The following is a 22,107-nucleotide window of genomic DNA, read 5'->3' on the forward strand; positions in this document are numbered from 1 at the left end:
TCAGTGAGAGGTGTGGCATACTCCCTCCTTTTAGGAACAAACTATCTCTTTAAGGGCCTTCATCTCCTGATCTGTTGGTCTCACCAGACCTGGATAATAACAAAACCAACATTTTAAAACAAGGTTGTACCTATATAAACCAGCAGTGTACAAGAGTTCCTATTAACACATGAGGATGCCTCTTTCTGATATCAATATGCTCAGGTTCTGATTTTTGCCATGATTAGGTATGAAATCACTGTTGTTTTAAATGGTTTCCGTAATTATTAGTTATGTCGAGCATCTTTAAATCTTTTGTCATTCCAGTTTTCATGTGAATTTCCATTCTTAATTCCTTGCCCATTAAAAAAAATTAGGTCATTACCTTTTATTATCTATTTGCACGAGTTATTTATATATATTCTAAAGTCTACTCCTTTATTGATAATATACTGCAGCTTTATCTTCTCCCATTTGGTGGTTAGTTTTTAAACTTTATAGTCTCTTCTGTTATGGAGAAGTTTTAGAAATTAATCCAGTGAAACGACAGGGCAATTTTTTTTTAAATGGCATGTAGGTTTTGTGTCATGTTTAAGAAATTCCTTTTTCCCATGATTCCATAATATTTTCTTCTAAAAGTTGTAAAGTTTTATTTCTGCCATTTATGTCTTTAACCCACCTGGTATTTATTTGTTTAATGATTTGTCTAGAGATCTAGATCTACTTTTGTTTTTTTATCTGAATAACGATTGTCTTAGTACCATTTATTAGCTAGTCCATTCTTTCTCCACTTACTATAAAAAAAACTACTATGAGTAAAATAAGTTTGATTGGAACCCATGTGTGTGAGCAGAGTGATCTGGCTGTTTCATTACAAAACTCTCCAAATTTCAGTACATATGGGTACTTTTTCAAATGAGGAACCCTTCAGTGTTCTATCTGGATTATACAAGCCTGATTCCAGTATTCTGGGATTTGAACGGTGAACTAGTGCTGTGGTGAGGAGACAGGTGTTTCACCCCTCAGGGGACAGTCTTTAGCTTAATACCCTTTTAAAAAATAATAGACTTCTCCCAGCCCTTTGCTGCCAGAAATCCTTTGGTCTTCTTCAAACTCTCTGATTCAAATTATCCAGAAAATAAACCTCCTGTCTCTTGTTGAGATGCAAAAGATAGTTTGCTATTGGAAATAGAATGAAGTCCAATTGTTCCTCAGTCAGAATTTTAACCAATACCTTTTTTTTTCATCCTCTTGTCTATTTCTTGCTTCCAGAGGCAATTTTCTCTCCAATTCCTGAATCTTTTCTGTGTTCTGCGATGCAAATCCCTTTTCCCTAAACAGTTGGGTTTTAGCTTTTTATGGTAGGTTTAGTTACCCCCTTGTCCATTCACTTTTCATTTTCCAAAATTTTCTTGATATCTTTTATCTGCTTCTGTCTCGATCCTCTGTTTTCTTTGTTGTTCTGGCTTTATACCATTTAAAATTTTCTAAGCATTGTTTTGTTTGGGTATTGGGCTTTAGTTTATTTCCTATTTTTTTCTCCATTATTTTTTTTTCTATTTGGTTATACATTACATTTAGAAATGCTATTCATTTTTATATATTAATCTTGTATCTAGCAAACTCATCAAACTCTTTTAATAGTTTTCATGCTTTTATATTTAGAGTTCCTTGAGCTTTCTATCCAGATAATCCTATCAACTGCATCTAAGGAGAGCTTTATCTGTTTTCCAAATTTTATACTTTTAATTTCTTCTTGTTTTATTGCATTGGCTACAGTCTCCAATATTACATAAGCATTACTCTAGCTTTGCCTCTCATACATGAAGCTTTCCTTCCTTCAGCCTTCGTCTCTTACTCTCACTTCCAGATAGAGCAGATTATTCTCTTTTCTGTGCCCATTAGATCCAGAATACAATTCTATTGCAGTATCTTTTTCATTGTATTATATTTGTCAGTATTTCTGAATTCCTGATTAGACTATAAATTGAGGAAGGAAACCATATTTCATTCATTGTAGTATCCCAAACAATGTATCCTGGTATGGTGGTAGATATTTAATGGATGCTTATCAAAAAATGTTTATTGCTGTATGAGGCATTTCCACAGTTTTAAGTTTATTTGTGTGATTATTGATGAGTATCTTCCTCCTCCGCTAAACCGTGAACTTCCTTAGGGAATACTGTGTCTCCTTTTGTTCTCCATTGCATTCCTGTGGCCCTTCCCAGTATTTGCCACATGGTATCCCTCAATTGATATTTGATGAATGAATACGTAAACAAATGGACCAATGTGGGCCATGGTAGAAATCCTCTGAAATAAAATTTACTTCTGTCACATTTAAGTGTTTAAAAAGGTACTGTCCTCCAAGGGGTATATTCTTTCTTCAACAGATTATTAATTCATTCTTGTAGCTATATTTAGGTTCAGCATTAGTGGTGTCAAAAGTATTGTAAAAATTTACCATTGCTGAAACCTCTAGATTAAAATTTTTTCCTAGATTTCTTTTTTAAAGTACTGGAATAATTTATTAACTAATTTGGAAAAAATTTAGTTAGGATTGTTCCTCACAACATATAACAAAGTAAATTTCAGAACAAATTGCTATAAATAGACTACAGTAAAATAGAGTTATATTGATATAATGTGAGATACAGCAAGTCTTTTTAGCATAACAAGAACAAAATAACCCCATAAAAATAAATTCACATGAATGCATTACATATGTAGATACCATATGCTAATTAATAAACATATTTGAAAAACAAATTTTACTTAAAATGTATCCCAAAGACCCATCTCAAGTAAATTATACACATCTTTTAATGGAAATTAACTAGAAAAAAAACCCCTTTATTTAGCGTTAAAAGTGGCAATTGCCATATATAGGGAAGTTATAAAAGATAAAATACAGAAAGACAATACAAATTGCTGTCAAGAAATATCAATTGGCAAACATTAAAATGAATGGTTAAATGTTTTAAGTGATTTCATATATATATATATATATATATATATATATATATATATATATATGGTCTCGGAACATAAGGAAAAGAGTGCTACTGAATTTCCCAAGTATTATACATATCATGTTCTTTCTTAGGTAAAAGGTAAAATACATGTGATATTGAATATATTTAAGGTTAGATATTAAAAATGTATGGTGAATAAGAGACAACTGTGTAGAAACCATGGAAACTTGGTCATACAACTATTTTTTATCTCTGCTATTACTAAACTGTCTGCTTTAGCAAGATAAGTCAGTTGAACCAACAATACTTAAAGTCCTACACTGTGTTTTCAAATGAAATAAGCCGATTAGATTAAGTCCCCATTTACACTATTACAACTTTGAGGAGCTGGATTGGTGGGGAGTTCAATTCAGTTCTGATGGTAGGACAGGTGGCTGGGAGCACTGTAAAATATCTTGGCCCTAGTCAGCGGGTAGGTCTATGACACATACGTTACTTGGAAAGACGAGGCTTTGGGAAAAATTTAACTCGTGTACCAATGGGAAAATAAACCAAAAACGCCATCAAATAGTGAACCAACAACAGACAATTTGTGAACCAATAAAGGAGAACTGACAATTATGATACAATAGTTATAAACATTTATGGGCCAAATATTTCACCAAATTATAAAATTTATTATATGTTAGATTAGGTAGAAAAAAGAAGGTCTTATATCTCCAAGGCAATGATTCACAATGGATTAGATACCAGGCTTAACATAAAATTAACTAAACTTCTCAAAGAGATCATCCTTTATCTTTTCCCTATCCAGTGAGAAATACTATTGCCATTTATTGCTCTATTACCTAGGTGTTCTTAATCCTCTGGAAATCAACAAATTCAACAGTATCAACAAACTTTTAATTTTGTATATGTTAAAAACAAGCAGAGAAAATGTCTCAATCACTATTTTTATCCTCAACACTTAGCATAGTGCCTTGGCACATAGCAAGCACTACGAGGCACTATGTTAGCAGCTCACAAAATTCTCAGGAGTTCAAAAATTTTCAGAACGGTTTATTGACTTTTCTTAGTGTAATTACAGAGTGACTAATAGGAAAAGCTGAATAAGAGAAAAATGGCTAAATTCATAACTGCTATTCTCAGTGATGAAATGAAACACCAGTAAATATATTTGACATTGTTCTTTCCAAGCCTGACCAAGCTTACAAATCCTACACAAAATTTAATTAAGGATGAATAAAGACAAATGAGCTTCAAATGGCTTTTGGATATAATTTTTATTTAAGTATGGGCTGTTAGCTTGGTTCACCTTAGAATGCAACCTTTTAGTTCGGTTAATACGGAGTTCAGGGTGACAGGTCCATTATAATGTTGCTGGTGTTGGTATAACTTCATCAGAATGTATGAATATGACCCGCAGGAAAACAATCCACGAAGGGAACACAATGAAAACATCCACTGTTTTACAAATCACTCTGTTACCACAGACACAAATGGCAGTTACTGTTAGTAAATCAGCCACAGAACACTTTTAAAAAAATCTTTAGACAAGGAAATGGGAACTCCTTTGTGGGAGATAAAGTTTTCATCCACAATTTTTAAGTAGAAAATATTTCAATGTCAAGCATTTTTCTTATCCACAAAACAACGCTAAACCAACATACATTTTAAGGAGTATATTAAAGGAGATACAGTATCTTTACAACTATCTTCTTGAGTAGGTATTCCAATGAATTTTCTGCAGAATATAAGTAGCCGGAAATTCAGCAGCAAAATATTGCAACATAAGTAAATACAGTGTCAATGTATTATATTGTAGAAGAGAATACATAAAAGGACAATGATAATTTAATCATATAAAACATGATACATAGCTGAAATACAGTCCATTTAAATAGCTTTGTGACCAAGAATGTTAAATACTGTACTAAATGCCATTTTAAACATAAAATCTCTTAAATTTTTGTGCTTAAACTTTTTTTTCTGTTAAACTATTTCTTATTTTCCAATACTGCCACTGTAACAGATATTACAACAGATCACAATTTTCACAGACACAGCAACATGAAGACATTTACTTGTGAGAAAATAAGTCACTTGTCATTAGTTCACAGTGTGGGAAAGTGGTACACTCGGTCTTGAGAAGGGCTTTCAGTGAATCACTGTGTCCTTCACAGAAATTTCCTGATATCAGATGCAGTGCGAGATTTCAAAGAATGGAAAGCAACACATCACATGTTGAAAGGAAAAATAAACTTTTTGATTCTTCATGGGTATCGTCTAAGCGACCTTCGTCTTCTGTTGTAGAAGTGCCTGAGCCCATGTTGTCGAGAAAAATTCATCATGTAATTTTGTTTGCGAGTGCTGTTGGAATCAGAAAGGATAGAGGCGGAGAGGGAAAGAAGAAAGAGCATGTAAGTCCCATCACTGAAAGTACAATCTTGTCTAGGTCCTGAGTTACCCATATATTTATCTGAAAATTTTCAGGGTTCATAGGTCATGCTGACATTACTACCCCGGGACAGAATCACTGAAGGTTGACACCCATTTTCACTGCCTTTGGTCTTGAAGAAATCCCTTTCTTCTCATGAGTGAGCTCCAAACTAGGAAAAAATGGCAAATTCTCTTGATTCATAGCAAAAGTGGATTGAAACTATTCTGGGATTTAAAATTTTATTCTTGAACTCTTTCTGAAAATTCTGACTTGGATTAATTCACTTGAAATTACACAGCATGTGCTGCTACCCATTGCTTTATTTAAATATATCTTTAATAAGTAGGAAACGTAATTTGGTTCCTTTAGCAAACATTTTCATTTAAAGCTTAAAAAGCAAAAGAGCCACAAAAACAAAAACAAAGAACGGAACTGTTAAATGAATCAGGTTGAGCTTCCTATTTTATGTAGTCTCAAGGCAAGTGAATGTTGGATTCCACTGCCTTCCTCAAACAGAAAGTAGGTGGGGTGATAGTCTATAAACATAACCTCAGGAAAGGGACACTCTACTGAAAATAGATAATAAAATACTACAAAGTGTAATTGAATGTATAATTCTATGTATGTGTGCATATATTTCCCCCATGTATGTACACACATTCAAAAATACATACTATCTATGAAGCTGATACAAATACTGAAAATGGATTTTAGGAGCCTGCAGGAAACTGTATGATACTGGTAGAGACAGCTGTTAAAGTCTCGATGGAAAATATACTTTAAAAAGGAGCATTATCTACAACACCACTTAAAAAATCCTACTCCTTTTACCCGCTGACCTGAGTTACAACATATCTATATGTGGCATCAAAACGTGGTTTTAAGTGTAAGGCTATCAATATTTTCTAAATTGACTGCGTATCTTGAATATTATTCGGTCTCAAAGTCTTTTCCTCCTTAATTGCATGGACATAAAATGCATCCAGAACAGGACAGTATCATGTGATGCGATTCCACCATGAAGGTCCATGTGACATGAACTTGAGTTTAGGATAAAGAAGAGGTAAAAGTTAATTTTGCACTCAGCAGTGTATTCTTCTGGGTTAATAATGGTCATTACACCAGGAAGGGGGTATAATAATACTGTTTTACCTAGTACGATATATTACATTAGCGTAATTATACTAACACTTGTAACATACAGAAACCATTAAAATGAGGATTTTGTACAGTTAAGTTTGATCACTACAAAAGACAATGTATAATAAAATTTCTCAAAGGGAAATACATAAAGTGAATGTCATTAGATACGTTTAATCAAAAATTAATACCATCTGTGCTGAAAACCAGATACAAAGATAGATATCACATTGATATATATTTTAGAAAATAAAATGAAGTGCTAATAACTTTCCACTCTGGACTTCTCTGATCCAAATGCTAGAAATCATAGGATGGAAACTAAGAAAATACTCTGAAGACATTGTAGAGAAAAACAGAAGTCAGGTTTATCTTCAGGTAGTTTGACTGCCCACCTCCCTCCCCCATGTGACAGTGTGGGAAAGTGGTACGTGTGACACTATTATGTGTATCAACCAAGCTGATTAGTTTCAGTGTCACAGTTGAAGGATGAAATGAATTCATCCATTTTTTATTATCTGCTGTAAGTACAAATTGCTGCCTATGTAAAGTCCAGTTACAAAAAAAGGACAATGACCTAAGGTATCAAACTAATCAAGTGTCAGGAGAAAGAATGCTGTTATCTCTTTAATCACAAATCTTGGGACTGTCGCCCCAGCTGTCCTGCCAGCACCCTAGGTCATCTTATGGCCCTGGCCCTGAGCTATTGCAGTGGTCCCCTCAAATGGCCTCCTCATTCTCTCTCCTTACGAAACACCACTGAAAAGAAACCATGAAATACTAAGAAAGTGTCATTGACTGTGTAATGGTGTGCATGTGTGTATGTATCTTCCCACATACTCATATACATACAGTGGATTTTTTGGATTGGCAAATGTTGTAATGATTTGTAATAATGCCGAGCTTGCCAGGGAGCTGGGAAGCCAGTGCCCGCCGCTCGTGGATGTGCCCGTTAGTCCAACCTTTCTGGAATGCTAAAATGCTGCTCGGCAGGACCTGCCAAATGCCTTTTTCTTTTTAACAATACCTTTACAAATTTCAATTACAGTTGACATTCAATATTATATTAGTTTTAGGTGTACAGCATAGTGGTCAGACATTTATGTACCTTATGAAGTGATCACCCCAATAAGTCTAGTACCCACCTGGCACTATACATAGTTATTACAATATTATTGACTATATTCCTGGTGCTGTACTTTACATCCCCGTGACTACCTGGTAACTGCCAATTCATGCAGTGGATTTTGTACACAAGGTTCAGTAAACTTTTCCTTAAATGCTGGCTTTACCTTGTTAAAAAGACATTCATGATCCTCTTGTATATGGGGCCACATGTAAGCCAATTTAGGCAGATATTTCAAGTCCCCGACACATTGAATCTTACGCTGCTTTTCAAGTCCTTTCTTCCACTACCCTCCTATACAGACTGCTCCATCTAAACTCACTTTGCACCTCTGCCATCTGCCTCATTTGTCAATCCCCAATATCACTTCCTAAATTTCTACTCATTTTTCAAATATCACGTTTTATTTATTGTTTACCCCCTCCAGATGTTATTTTCCCCCCTCTACTCTGAAGTCTCATAGTGCTCATTTTCTGCTTTGAATGAAGACTGTTTGTGTTTAGATCTTGGCTGCTTATGACTAAACTTCTAGTGGTACAGCAGCCCATGCCCCTCGCCCCCACCCCACACCACAGCCCTCAGCCTCCTGCCTCACCGGTGGGTGGTCAAGGCATGTTTGTTGAACTTTTGGTGACTTACTGATTGGATTCCTGTTGTAAATCATTACTCTTTAACTATAAGGAATAACTGCAAAGTTAAAGCAATGAAAATTATTTTGTTGAAAACATGTTTAAAAATATAAAGTACCCAAAGATAATTTAAAATAGTGAAAATATTTTACATGGAAAAAAAGATAAACTCAGAACACTTAAGATATTTAGTTATCTCAATGGAACAAAGGAACATTTAATTTAAACAAAAATTGATGTGTATGTTTAATGGCTTTAACGGAACTTCTCCATTTAACTATTTACATACTATGGACTGATTTAAATTCTCCATCTTTATAAGTGAGAAAATAAATACCAACAGGTTTCAGATTTTTAATACCTTGCCTATCGTCTCAGTGTGGATACTTGCATCTAATTTAGGGGGCATTTTGAGTTATTGGATACTTCTAAAATTTGAATAAATTTATGTATCAATAGCTTATCTTTGGATCCCTGCAAATGTTGATATGCACACAGCATTTGCTACTGATGTTTGTTATAAATGCCTAGTGTCTATATAGTCCCATTAAAAATGGCCACATTTTCAAAGTGTCCTTGAAACTGACTAGTAATTTCGTATGTAAAACATAAATATCTCTGTAGTCAGTTAGGGTGGAATCTAATGAAGAAGATTTTTCCAGTTCATGAGCTTTTTACATTAAAGCACCACAGGAAGCTATACTAAAATTCTGTCTGCCTCTAGGACCATTTAATAAACTGACATGGTTATCAAACAGTTATTGTGGCTTCTAAAATGTCTGACTTACAGGATTGGGCATCAGAGAAATTTTAAACAAGTTTAAAGGTCACATTTTTTTTTTGTGTGTGTGTGGATCAGATCTGTGAGCCTATTTTTGTTTTTGATACACATAGATGTATAGCTATAGATAACCTGGTAACCAAAATAATAATAGGTGTGATGGAATTTTAAAGATTTATTTCTTCGCTGCAATTATTGGGAAAGTAATTTTTATCATAAGTTCAATGAAAGCAGATAAGGTTTATCCCAAGACATATCAACTATGCTGCTTGACATATTAACTTGCTTTGGCTGTGGACAGAACTAGATTCATTTTAAAATTCTCCCATTTTGAGTAAGTCATTGAAAGAAGAAAGAATGAACATCAGTGGCTTCTTGGAAATGCTAACTTAAACTTCCATTATCACTTAGAGAGTTTAGGAAGCTAGATGGCATATTAAATTATAAAATGCTTCCTTATAGGAAATATGGATATTGTAAGATCTTTCAAGAACTAGTGACTCTCTGCTCTTTTGAACTCTTACTCTTCACTGGAATCACTATCTTAGGTCATTTATTATTATGGAAAAAGTCAATTGATTTTTAATAGATTCTAAAGGAAATGGGGAAGATGGACACTTGGGAGAAGTAATTTGAGCTCATTGAAATTTAGGCATTTTTACTGATCAGTAATTAATTTATTTATCATCAAAACATATGATACAATAGATAATGCTTTAAATAAATGCTGACACAAGAACCCAGTGGACTGTCATATCTTTCAGAGAAATATTGGTGAGTGTAAATGGGAATGTTCCCATTTAAACTAATCAATGAAAGTCCCCTGCAGAGAAGAAGCTTTACATTTTATTTTCAAGGCCATGCATTTTCAGGAAGGCTACATGTAAATAAGTGAGGTTCACATAGCTCACAAATGTTAAAGATTTCATATTTCTTTTCTCTGCTAAACGGAGCTGAGAATAATACCTGGTAATGTGTACCTCAGGGAGCTGTAAGGGTTAAAAAAAAACTTGTAGCGTACCGTGCAGATGTTTAATAAATGAAAACCATTTCACCTTCTTTTCTAAGTATCTCCATTAGAGGACAAATAAACATATATATTAAAGAAGGCCAATCTTACCTAAGAGTAGGATCTAGAACTCACACATATTGTGAATAAATCTACTCCTTTCTGCCAATTCATTAATTAACTTAGAACAGAATTAAGAAGTAAGGCACCCTCACACATCTGCAGCACAATAGATCTTTTGAAAGACATTACATTTAATCAGAACCCCTAGCTCGTTGGCACACGTTTCTGTGTTCATTGTCCTTCATAACAAATTTATAAACTGTGAGCACTTCAATAACACCTAATACAGGCCGAGGCACATAGTCAAGTTTGTTTCCCAGTGAAGGAATGCCCGTTAGCACTCTGGTTCTCGCTGCTGTGCTCAATGGTGCATACATCTGAGAAGTCTCACAATTCGGCTGAACTTTGAATTTACATGATACAGGTTTCAAATGTTCTAATATATCTCAATATAACATACGACTTTGTTTTCCTAGATTTTTTTTTTCAACTGCGAAGGTCTTCAACAAAACTTCTCAGTTAACGTAGGTACAGCAATGAAACTATTAGTAAACAGTTCCCCAGAATTAATAAGAGGACTTACCTTACTCTAGTGGAAAACCAATGACAGCAAATAATGAAATATAACACAAGTTAAAAAATGCCCTTCAATGCATGCAGCACTGTGATTAGTCATAAAAGTCTGATGAGGTTTAGACGCAATATAGGATTTTTCATCTCTTTTAAAAATAAAAATTCAAGATGTTATTTCTTATTCTTCTATACCTAATATATACATATACTGAACTTTTCTATGTAATGCAACATGCAATATTTGCTCATAACCGTATGTCAAGGTACATGTAGCTAGAGTACTACATTTGGCATAAATGTTGCATGTGAAATATAAATGTGAAAGTAATAGTTTAATAACTACCACTAATTTTACTGATTTTTCAATTATTTACATTTTGGAAAACACTTATTCCTGAATATATAAAAATACAGAAGTCCTCTATATCAGATAACACAGTCAAATTTAATAAAGGATAAATATGCTTTGCAATAAATGTAATAAACTCATCTCCATAACTCATTTGTGCCAAAAATGTGACAGTATCTTGATAATGAATAGCATGAGGGGATGGTCATGATGGAACGCATATTATTAAAGTCTGATAAATGCATTTAAGACCATAGCTAGCAACATATTGGTTTTCAATTCTCAGTAACTGTGGTAATCATTCGCTTTTTTGTACATCAATTCACATAGGCTAACTCTTTACAATTTGCTTTTGAGGTACACATGCAAAAATTGGCCCACATTATACACATGACAGCTTGTAACTTAGACACATACACACGAAATGTGATGTGTGAATGAAATGCATAGTTTGGCGAGGGAGATTCTTAGGATAGAAAAGTATGAGTGCCCAACAAAAGAGATTAAGACACAGAATTCTCTTTTATCCTAAGAAGAACCCCACCAGCATGGATCTTGTGAGGGATCTGCCCAAATGTATTCACAAACATTGACTGAAAAACAAATGTTCTACACTAGCAAAGGAATTCAGAGAAATTAGGTTTCTGACGCTTGATTGTCATTGATTGTGTTACGTGATGTCATTCAGACTTTACAGAATGAGGACTTTTTGTAAGCTAGTGAGGCTGGAAAAAGTGATCTGTCAATTCAGTTCATCTCTTCTGTGGCAGATTAGCAGGCGCTAATCATCAGGAAGCGTTTTCCATGGGCAGGTTTTACTGAAAAGCATCAGAGTGGGAAGATCTCACTTTGAAACAAGCACAAAGCATAGGTGACTTTGCTTGTTAAATGCTATATAGTGGTTTTTATCTTTATGGTATGGGGGATTGTCGTACTGTATATCTATACTTAGGACTCAAATCCTTCCACAGGGAGTATTTTAGAAATGAAGCCATTAAATTAAAAATATGTTATGTATCTTGTTCATTTAGGATGAATTCCTAAACCTTGAAATACTTGCAAAAGTGCTAACTTTGTTCTCAGCAGGCGCCTATGTCTTCTTGGTAAATATGGGCAGTACTGAGGTGAAGCTCAAGATCCCATGCGTGACACACTTTTCTCTCTAGGGGTTTTTAGCATGTGTCCCAGTGCGCATGCACACAAGAAAAACTATGGTAATAGAGCTCAATTAAGGCCAGTCTTCTCTCAGGAAAGGAAATACATTGTACAAATCTAGACCCACCAGCCCCTGCAACCAGTAGTTGGAAAAACATACTAGTAGCCCTATTAGCAGTGTTCACTTAGGTCGGGCTTGTATTTGTTTAGATACGAACCTCAGTCTTCTCTCCCCTCCACACTTGAGGAATTACATGACTAGTTTATATGACTAAATGTTATTATACAAAAACATAGTGACTAAAGAGGATACTTTGAATTAATAGGGATTTATGGGAGTATTCCACATGTCTACTTGTCACTATACATCTGCAGTAGCAAGGTGATAATTAGTAATATTTATGAATCATGAAATGAACCTCAGCTAGCTTCTTTGTGCCTCATTTGCTTGAGAGACACTCTGGAAAATTACTATATTTTGTTTTTCCCAATTTCTGGAACTTTCTTTTTTGTTTTAAGCTTATAAAATCAATAAATTATTTTGCAGACCTACCAAGGTCATATTAATTAGTGAATGCCTTAAAACTTTTTGCGACTCTTCTGAAAGGAGTCCTTTGAAAGGATCCAGTGGCATAGAAATGTTAAATCCTGAGACAAGAGTAAAACATCAAAAACAGTTCTAAAAACATAATTTCTTTGTATTGTATTTTTTAAACAACTCATTTATTGAACTCAGCTTTATGAGGTATTTCTCGCCAAAAAAGTAGGAAAATAACGTAAGTCTTTAATTTTAACAAATTTTTGAATTGTCATTAAAGAGATAACATTTGCTTTTAAGATTACATGTGTAATAATAGAAATAAAATTATATGGTGATATGTATGAAGTTATAATTTTAAAATTATTCTTTGAAAGAAGATGCTGAATACAACTCAAATCATGCAACAGTGCCTGTGTGGCAATGCTCTTTTCATCTTTCAAAATGTTTTAGTGCCCTGAGACTTTGAGACAAGAATGCAGAATCAGAGCAGAGGTGCCTGGTAAGTTGTAAAATCTTAAAAATATTGAAATTCTGGAGGTGGAATAAAAGCGAAGTCTTTATTAATACAGCTTATTGCTCCAGAATAATACCAGACACAATAGGTATGGTCAATGTGATACATTTCATATCTGAACTTGATTCTTGTAATAATATCATGATACTGGAAGCTGCTTATAAAAATACCAACACCAGTATTCCAGAAGATTCCCTTGGGAACGGTGTGGTGACGCTTCTTGTGGGTGTTTTGAGAGCCTCTGAGGCAGCAGTTCAACAGGGATCAGAGAACAGAGTTCTGTATGTAAGTTGTGAAGGGTTATTTCATACCAGGGGACTGTATTTGCACTTCTGACTCTATCTGCTCCTTAACAGTAGTTGAGGTGAGGGACTTATGATGATGATATGCCTCTGGAATCTAAAATAGATACTGTAATTTCTTGGCTGGGTGGCAGGAGAAGAAATATCTACTCAAACATATGCAGTATTAAGAGTTATTATGTCTATCTACAGGCAGTATTAGCGTTCTGCCTTCTTTTGAGGACAGTCAAGTTTGGAAGTTTCCACAGGAGTTGGTAATGCTTTGTCAGGCACCGGAAGCCCCATTAATGTAAACTTTCTTGGCAAGAGACTTGAGAGATACAAAGTGGTTTTGACTCTAAATTTGATTATCAACCAGTTTATAGAATCATTTTTTAAAAAGACTGATGCTCAGGTCCCACTGTAGGTCAATTTAAATCAAATTGTCCGTCGGGATGGGCCTGGGTATTGGGACATTTGCTGATGCTTCCAAAGCTCTTAAGGTCTTCTGATGTTCAATCAGATTGAGAAGCGCTGCTCTGAAAGGAAAGTAACCAGGGCAGAACGGCTTTAAGGATGGTTTTGGGCTATTTGGACATCTCTCTCCAGCCTTACCATATATGTATTTATTTTAAAGCCCAGGTTATTCTATTCTCCTGGAATAATGTAGTCTGAGGAAATCAATATCTAAGTAAAACATCAGCCTCACATGTAGATTCAAATGAGTCTGAACTGTGATTTTAAACTTCAACTTTGTCTTGTGGAGGCAGAGCCCAGCAAGTTGTCCAAAGCAGCAGAGCGCACAGTGGGGGCTTGTGTAGGGACTAGGTTGCTCTCAGATTTGGGGATTGATATGGATGCCATGCAAGCAGGTGCCTCAGTGAAAACTAAGACGAAGGCTAACTCAAGACTGAAAAAGTCAGCTCATGGCTATGATCGAAAGAAAACAAATCTGGTAGTTTTCCTACCAATTAATCACTTAAATTTGCTTTCAAAATGAGTGAAATCAGCCAAGGGACTGATTTCATTTTTGATTTGGTAAACAGAATGAACATTTGAACCTATCTACCGAGAAGATTCGCCTCTCCTTGCCAACCACTTGGAGCCATCAGTCCGAACCCGTCGAGACATAAGCATTCCAGTTCTACAGGAACTAGATTGTTAGAGAAAAAGCAAGTCATCTCTCTGTGGAACAGTCAACCAGGCTAGGTGACAGTGGTGCCAACCCTATCATATGGGAGAAACCATGGGGTAATACCCTTAACTTGCTAGGTGCTAGGATTGGTCAGGAGGAATCTAAAACCATGAATTCTTTGTTTTACTAAGTTGGTGCAAAAGTAGTTGCGGTTTTCGCAATTATTTTAAACCGCAATTACTTTGGCACCAACCTAATAGTTGCAACCACACTATTAAATGGAAGAATGCCTCAGGCATCTGTAGCTAAGACAGGTGTTTGTTATTGGGCATATTAACTAGGAATACTCTGTACATTAACCAATACAGATGGTTTCCCTCTTTAAAACATCATTCCATTTTATAAGGCAACCCAGATCTGGCGAAGGCATTGTTTCCCATTTTTGGAGACTTTTGTTTGATCCAATTTAATATTGTCAAATCCTTAAGTACATTTTTTTTTTGCTTATTGAAATTTTCTAAGGTACATTAAATTACATCCGGGACTTTATTATTTCACGTTGACTTGAGTTATAGATTGCAGTAGCCAAAGAGTATAAGCCAAAGTCCTATGGGCATCTCTTCAGGAATAGTTCTTACTGAATTAATGAGTGTGCCATAGCAAGGGAATTTCAAACCTTTCTTTTCTGAAATGGACATGGGATGCTATGTATCAGATACTCACAAGACGACCTCCACATGGTCCAAAGCCCACTGATCATGACCTGTTCCATTGTGGCGTGGTTGCCACCAGCGCAATAAAACTCCTTTCATCCGTGCCTCCCTGGGTTACAGATAGAAGGACAAAGAGGTTAAACATTAGAAAATGGAGAACTTTCTGGCATGTAACTTGCAGAGTTCAAATATAATAGGCTAATCTAAATCAACAAAAACTTTGGGTATGGAATTTAGATTGGCTTATGTCTAAGCAGCATTACATTTTATTAGCTATTTAAGGACTTGTAATACTTTTACATCTCTCCTCCTTATTCCCCTTGCTACACTAGTACCTGGAAGAGCAGCACATTTGGTTAACAAACATGATGCCACTTCTGTGTGATGAGCACTGGGCTAGAAGCTGGGGGTACAAGCGTCACAAAAAGTTGCCTATCTATCCTCAGAACATTTTCATAACATAAGTGTATTCAGCAGAAAGTTAAAAATGGTGTTTTCTAAAGGACTACAAATACTGGTTAGAGGAAGGAAAACATGCAAACACCACTGTTGTTATTCTCTATTCCCTCTTGCCCTACAACTTTGCCTGTTGTCCTACTAGGAAACAGGAGCCCAACTATGGAGCCCAGGGTCAGTCGTGGTTCTGCCACCACCGACTTTTGTGGCGTTGGTCCAGTAACGTCACCAAACCTCTAGCTCTACCTCTGATTCTCAGGGACGGGGCGTGAGACCACGCCTTCCTAGCAGGCCACTTACAGGGGCACGTTGTACGACACTCTCTGGGCCTGGGTGAAGTCCTTGGGCTGGTGCTGCGCGATGACGTGCCACGTGATGCCGTTGTTGACGCTGTACTGCAGCAGCACGGCCTTGTCCACCGCGTGGGGGCCGCTCACGTCGCTGTTGCAGCTGTCTGTCTGCGCTGGGCTCCCGATTTGCAAGACAAACATGATTTTGCTGAAAAACACGAGGGGAAATTGTCTTCACCCAAGGTTCAGGATGTATAAAGGAGTTCTACTGTCTAATTAAAAAAAAAAAAATCTTTCTGGTTTCTAAAGCCCATGACTCTGGAGTTCATCACATAGTAAAGATAGAAGGATCCAGTGTTATGGCCAAGTCACATTTGTAGTAAAACGTGGTTACTTTATCTTTATATCATGCGCATGAAAAATAACCTCGGAAAGGCTGGTTTTCTACACAAAGAAAACAATCCTGATTTTCCAAGATCTGTCCTCTTCGTCATGATGTTGAAAACCTTGTTAGAGTGTTTTATCCGAAACACCTTCCATTCTCTGAAAGGTGTGGTATGGGCCCAATAGGCAGCTGAGGACATGGAGAGGGCAAAGAATAAAATCATGATATTTACGCTACATACTTGTTTACAAGTAGCTCCAGGCTGAATAGCAGCTACACAAGGATAAATTGTCATGTCTGTTTTAGGAAAGGCTGTCTGGAGATCAGAGCAGAGGGGAAACTGAGTTAGACATGCAGGCTCTGCACCATGTCTGCTGTTCTTTGACATGTCCTTTTGCTTTTGACAGGCATCCTCACCCTTAGAATAGACAGCTTCAAAACACAGGACGGCTATCCTCAGTGATTCATAGAGCAGTCCCACTTAGGGTAGGTGGTCAAATAAAGCTTAAATGCATAAATACATTTACACTTGTAAATGTATAAATTAATTTGAAACAAAGTTACTTGTACAACGTGGTACATAGCAGTTAACTCAGCAGCTCTATATGGGGCCAAGGAAAACATCACGTGGTCTTTGGACTAAGTATATCTTTTTGGTAGGAAAAAATGGGATGGGGAGATACAACAACTTTTGGTATCTCCATAGTTACCAGACAGGAATTAATCTTATTATATTTTCATTGTTTATCACATTGAAGGCCCCTAAACTTGCCCTTCTGCGTCTGAAAACATACTACTAACATTTTCCAAAGTGAAAAGCCTCAAGGAAACATCTGCATTTTTTTCTTTCTTTTTTCTTTTTTAAAGGAGGGCACAGCTCACTGGCCCATGGGGGGATCGAACCGGCAACCTTGGTGTTATTAGCACCATGCTCTAACAAACTGAGCTAACCGATCACTCCCCAACATTAGATATTAACTAAATATCTAATTCGCAAATATACTGGTAGCTACTGAATGCTTTTTAGCATTCAGGGAATACTCTAATCCAGTACTTTGCAAACCTTATGAAGCCTTGCAATCTTTTCTTGAATTATACAGATAAAAAGCTGTGTTTGTACTGGCTAAGGTGGCAGAGCTAGGAAGGGGAGGAAGTGGGGAAGGAGATCCAGCCCTCCTGGGGTCTTTCTCTCTGTTAATTCTCTAGTTGATTTGCACAGTCTCTGCTCATTCTAGTCTACATTAAAATGCAGTTCCTCTAGCATGTGAATTTGTAAAGTTCCCATCCATCCATCCATCCATCCATCCACCCACCCATCCTCCATTTCTATCTATTGTGACTACGTGCGTTAAATATAGGTATATGATTGCATGACTGCAAATCTACTTCACGTACACATGTATATTTACATGCTTGCAAATGGTCAACATTGAATTATCTATATAGATTATCCATAGCGGACTTTTTATTTTTTACTTATTTATTTTTGCAACTTTATTGAGATATAATTGACACAAAACAGTGTGTAAGTTTAAGGTGTACAATATGTTGATTTGATATGCATCAACTTTTTAACATTGGGCCATTTCTCTAGGCTTATGCTCTGTCACCACTACTCAGCTAGTGTGTATGAAGAAATATAAGGTAATTCCACAATCAATTTAAGCAAAGCATAATTCTGAGTTGTGAAAACATACAATGCTTCCTCATACTAAATTCAAATGATGATTCGGTGTCCACTGCTTAGTGACACCTGTTCCATTCAGTTTGTGACCATATCTCATAGACAGTGGACAATAACCAGTCTTGAGACTGGGCTGTGCCTAGACTATAACACAGGAGTTTTGTTACCTTGCTCGAGTGAGATCCAGAGGTTTGGTGGCAGCTTGCCTTATCTGACAGCCATTAAAGTAGAGCGAGTCTCCGTGGGCGTAGGGTGCAAGCTGCCCACAGCCACTTCCTATCACTCCACCTTGAATGGTCTCCCAGTTTGCCTCAGTGACTCTCGCTGACTCAAAATTATCTTTAATATAACTGGGAAGATCATGACTGAAAACAGAGCAATCATCACCTAGAGGGAAGGGAAAACATCGCAAAAATTAGCTGGAACAAGCAGAATCGTCAAAGCTTAGGAACAAGTATTCAATTTCAGATTTAATCCACTGTTGTCACTGTAAGAATGCCAAAATACCAAGCAGCTATAGACTCCCAGAAACGAATGTTTCCCTTTTATTTTAGCAATTATTGGCTTACACTGCTGAAATAAATCCCATTATCTCTGAGTCAATGTTTACTAAAATGTGTAGGTGTACTTCTTGCTCGTGTAAACCTATTATTTAAATATCACAGCATCCGGTGAGGCCCATGTTTCCCAACCGTGGTTCTCAGTAGGGAGCACTCACCCTGGCATGAGAGGCCTAATTTCTTCCCCCCTGGCATGACTTTGAAGCAGAAAATAAGATGCCATAAGTCATGTTCTTGTTCTTCCTCCAGCTCTATACTTGAGGATTCTTGATAGCGAGTCTGTTTTATTCATCATTGAATTCTAGCATCTAGCACATACTTAGCACATATAAGATGTTGAATAGTGAAGCTGGGATAAATACATACACAATGAATAAACTGGAGTGTCTCTCAGAGACCACCAAGCTGAAACACTGGCATTTAAGGAAGACGCTACATTAGCAAATGTGTATGTGCTTGCCATTTCCTCTTGATATGAACAGCCCAACTTTCCCAAATGTCCACAATAGTTCAAAATCAAAAGGTCACAGCTCTGTTGGACCAGGGGAGAGGGAAAATTCCAGACATCTAGGATTCCTCGTGAGACATCTGATTTGTTCATTTGCCTAAAATTCAAATTCTCCAGCTAGTACACAGACAGACCCAGCTGGTTTCAGTCATAATGAGACTGGGGTAACGATGACCACAAAGTAATTCCTAACATCAGTAACACGCAGCAGTCTACCTTAGTCATCATACTCACTTCATCGGGAGGCCAGGAAATAGCATCAGCCAAGAAACCTAACTAGATTCTACTCCAGAATTCAAATCTGTGGATTCTTACACTGTACACGTGGGGAAATTGCATAATTCTGGTCCCCTCTGGAAAAATCTCTCAGCTTTGAGAGACAGCAAGGCTGACTGGAAAGAACAATCTGAGTACCAGCTTTTTTTTCTGACACTTACTAGCTGTGTGACCTTAGGCAAGTCATTTAACCTCCCTGAGGCTCCGTTTCTTTACCTGTAAAGTAGGAATACTTACACTAACCATAGCTAACTTCTGGGGACATCATAAGCTCTAAATGACCCCACTGAACAAATGGGTGGACACTGTGTAAATAGAAAAGCATAAGGCAATGCAAGGATTCATTCACGAGAGATGTGCTGTATGCCAAGTGTTAGGCTTTGAGGAGCCAGCGGGCATGATGTAAAGTAAACTTTGTAACAGGAGAGGCAGAAACCTGTTAGAAACATTGCTTCAAAGGAAAGCTGGGCTGCAGGCCTTTTTACAAGCCAGCAGAGCAACTTCTGATGACGTCGGAGTTGAGTAGATACACTGTCCCAAGTATACGCAGTCTCTAGAAACTCAAGCAGTAAAATGTAGTTTTCATTTTTTTTTTTTTTTGAGTCATAAAGGCTTTTTCTGTGTGAGAGAGTGACTTGGGAAACAGAACATTTTGAATTGTGAGCTACGTCTTGGGGGGACAGGTGCAGCTGCTGTTGGGAGAAGCTGTGAGAGAGAAGGAATATTGGCAAAGTATCCAGGAATGGGCAGCTAGACTAGGAAGGAGAGAGGCCAGAGTGGAAATAAAGTGTCAGGGGTAGGGGTGGGGGCAGGGAGTTATATGGAAGACAGGAAATGTGAGGTACTATAGATTTTCTGAGTGGAGAAAATCTGCGTTAAAAAAATAGTTCAAGGAACATAGCATAAAGTTATCCATGATAATTCATTTCAAAGGTAAATAACTGTGAACCAAGAGTGTGTCATCCCTCCTAAGTCCCTCAGACTGGAGTATATGTCCATTTCCCAGTGGCCTCTGTACACGTGTTGAGGAGAACCTCATCCTCTCCTGCGTCACAAATGACAGTCTGGGATTCAGACCTTGGAAGCTTTCATCACAGATGCAGACAGCGCCGGTGGTGCAGTACCCATGCCCACTGCACAGCCTGGGGCAAGCCTCTCCGATGTACACGTGGTCAATCGCCCAGCTTTGCTTCTCAGTTTCTTCCCCCTTCTGGATCCAGCGGAACTGTGTGGCACTGAAAGTCCCACAGAGACAGAAGGGATTCAGTAGGCTGTTATTTCCCATGGCTGTGTCCAGCCTCTAGTCTAGGAATGGGGACTACTTCCCAAACTTCTCCCTGAAGCACCGATTGGCAGAGGTGAGTGAATGTGTACTCCTCAGACTTTGGGAGTATGTCCCAAAATGCCATTCTGGAAGCATGTGCCTTCCCTGAAAATTTGATGTGAATTTCCTATTCTATTCCTAATAAATCTGTGTCTATTTTCCCCATAGAGGCATATCATTTTCTAAATCTTTTGAGTATAATGAATGCTCCTCTAGGAAGATTGCGCTCCATTTTGTTTATTCTGCGACTTTTCGTATCCTGATCAACCATCCACACTCCACAGAGTATTTGTATCCAAGATGAGTGCAGCCTTTGGAGCACAGAACACTGGGAAAGACATAGTACCAACTCCAGGTTTTGGTTGGAGATATGTGATTTGGGGCCTGTGATTGAGTTTGCATGTGCTGTGGCATTTAGTCAAAAGGAAATTTGAGATCTACGAGTCATTTACAAGTCCTATCTCTTCCTATTTCTGTTTTAGACATGTAATTGCCATTTTGGGGCAAGGGTTGGTGAGAGGAGGGAGAAAAAAATGGAGGGGGTACTAGGGCTGCAACTAAAACTCCAGCCTCATTTTATCAGTTGCTCTCAGCTCACTGTATGAGCTCTGTAGAGAATGCCAGATAATTCCACAAAGTTACCCTAGTACACAACCTACCTGGAGGACACATGGTCAGGCAGCTGAATGGTGATTCTCTTCCAGCTCGAGCTGTTGACAGCATTGTAGATGGTGGCTTCATGGAACTGGAAGGGGGAACAGCCAATGCTGTTCGAAGAGGAGGGAAGGCATTGAGTCTGAACGAGTTGCCAGGAATCGGACCTGTAGAAACCAAAGAGGCTGAATTAGACAGCGCTTAAGAGAAATAGGTGACCTGTCTAATGTCGAGGTAATGCTTTGGGATTGGGTTAAATTAAGATATTTCAAGGTAAATTTCTTATTTCCTATGCCTATTTATAATTACAGACAATAAAAATAAAAACTGAAAATAATTCCATGCAAGATATATTCTAACTCTTTACAAGCACATAATATATTCATAACAGAATCAAACAATAGCATTCACGGTGCTGCACTCTAATGGTTTCCTCCCACTGACACTGTTACCAGAGAGGTACCCGGAGTTAACTGGCAAAAGTTTCTGTCTAACCAAACTTAACTCACTACTATAATTCCTTTTGAAGTGTTTGTGGGAGACAGGCCTATCAACGCCTTAATAAGG

The 22,107-nt window shown here is 37.1% G+C and overlaps 1 protein-coding gene across 3 annotated transcripts in view; it reads right to left on the reverse strand.

The window, feature by feature from the left end:
- Positions 1-3,619: 3,619 nt before the first annotated feature.
- The window catches only part of RELN (reelin), a 518,204-nt gene continuing 499,716 nt past the window's right edge, over positions 3,620-22,107 (reverse strand). Inside the window, exons 59-66 of one of the 3 annotated variants that reach the window (XM_081080322.1) lie at positions 21,546-21,707; positions 20,640-20,797; positions 18,386-18,605; positions 16,160-16,357; positions 15,414-15,512; positions 14,625-14,708; positions 10,726-10,861; positions 4,220-5,324 (exon numbers count right to left, since the gene is read on the reverse strand). In XM_081080322.1, the coding sequence (XP_080936448.1) occupies positions 10,732-10,861; positions 14,625-14,708; positions 15,414-15,512; positions 16,160-16,357; positions 18,386-18,605; positions 20,640-20,797; positions 21,546-21,707 (1,051 nt within the window). In that variant the 3' untranslated portion in view covers positions 4,220-5,324; positions 10,726-10,731. Of the gene's footprint in view, positions 5,325-10,725; positions 10,862-14,624; positions 14,709-15,413; positions 15,513-16,159; positions 16,358-18,385; positions 18,606-20,639; positions 20,798-21,545; positions 21,708-22,107 lie in introns of all 3 variants that reach the window. The other 2 variants (XM_081080323.1, XM_081080324.1) reach the window with 2 other exon arrangements.

This window comes from Rhinolophus hipposideros (assembly GCF_964194185.1).
Source record: "Rhinolophus hipposideros genome assembly, chromosome: 18".
In the NCBI taxonomy this organism is placed as follows: Eukaryota; Metazoa; Chordata; class Mammalia; order Chiroptera; family Rhinolophidae; genus Rhinolophus; species Rhinolophus hipposideros.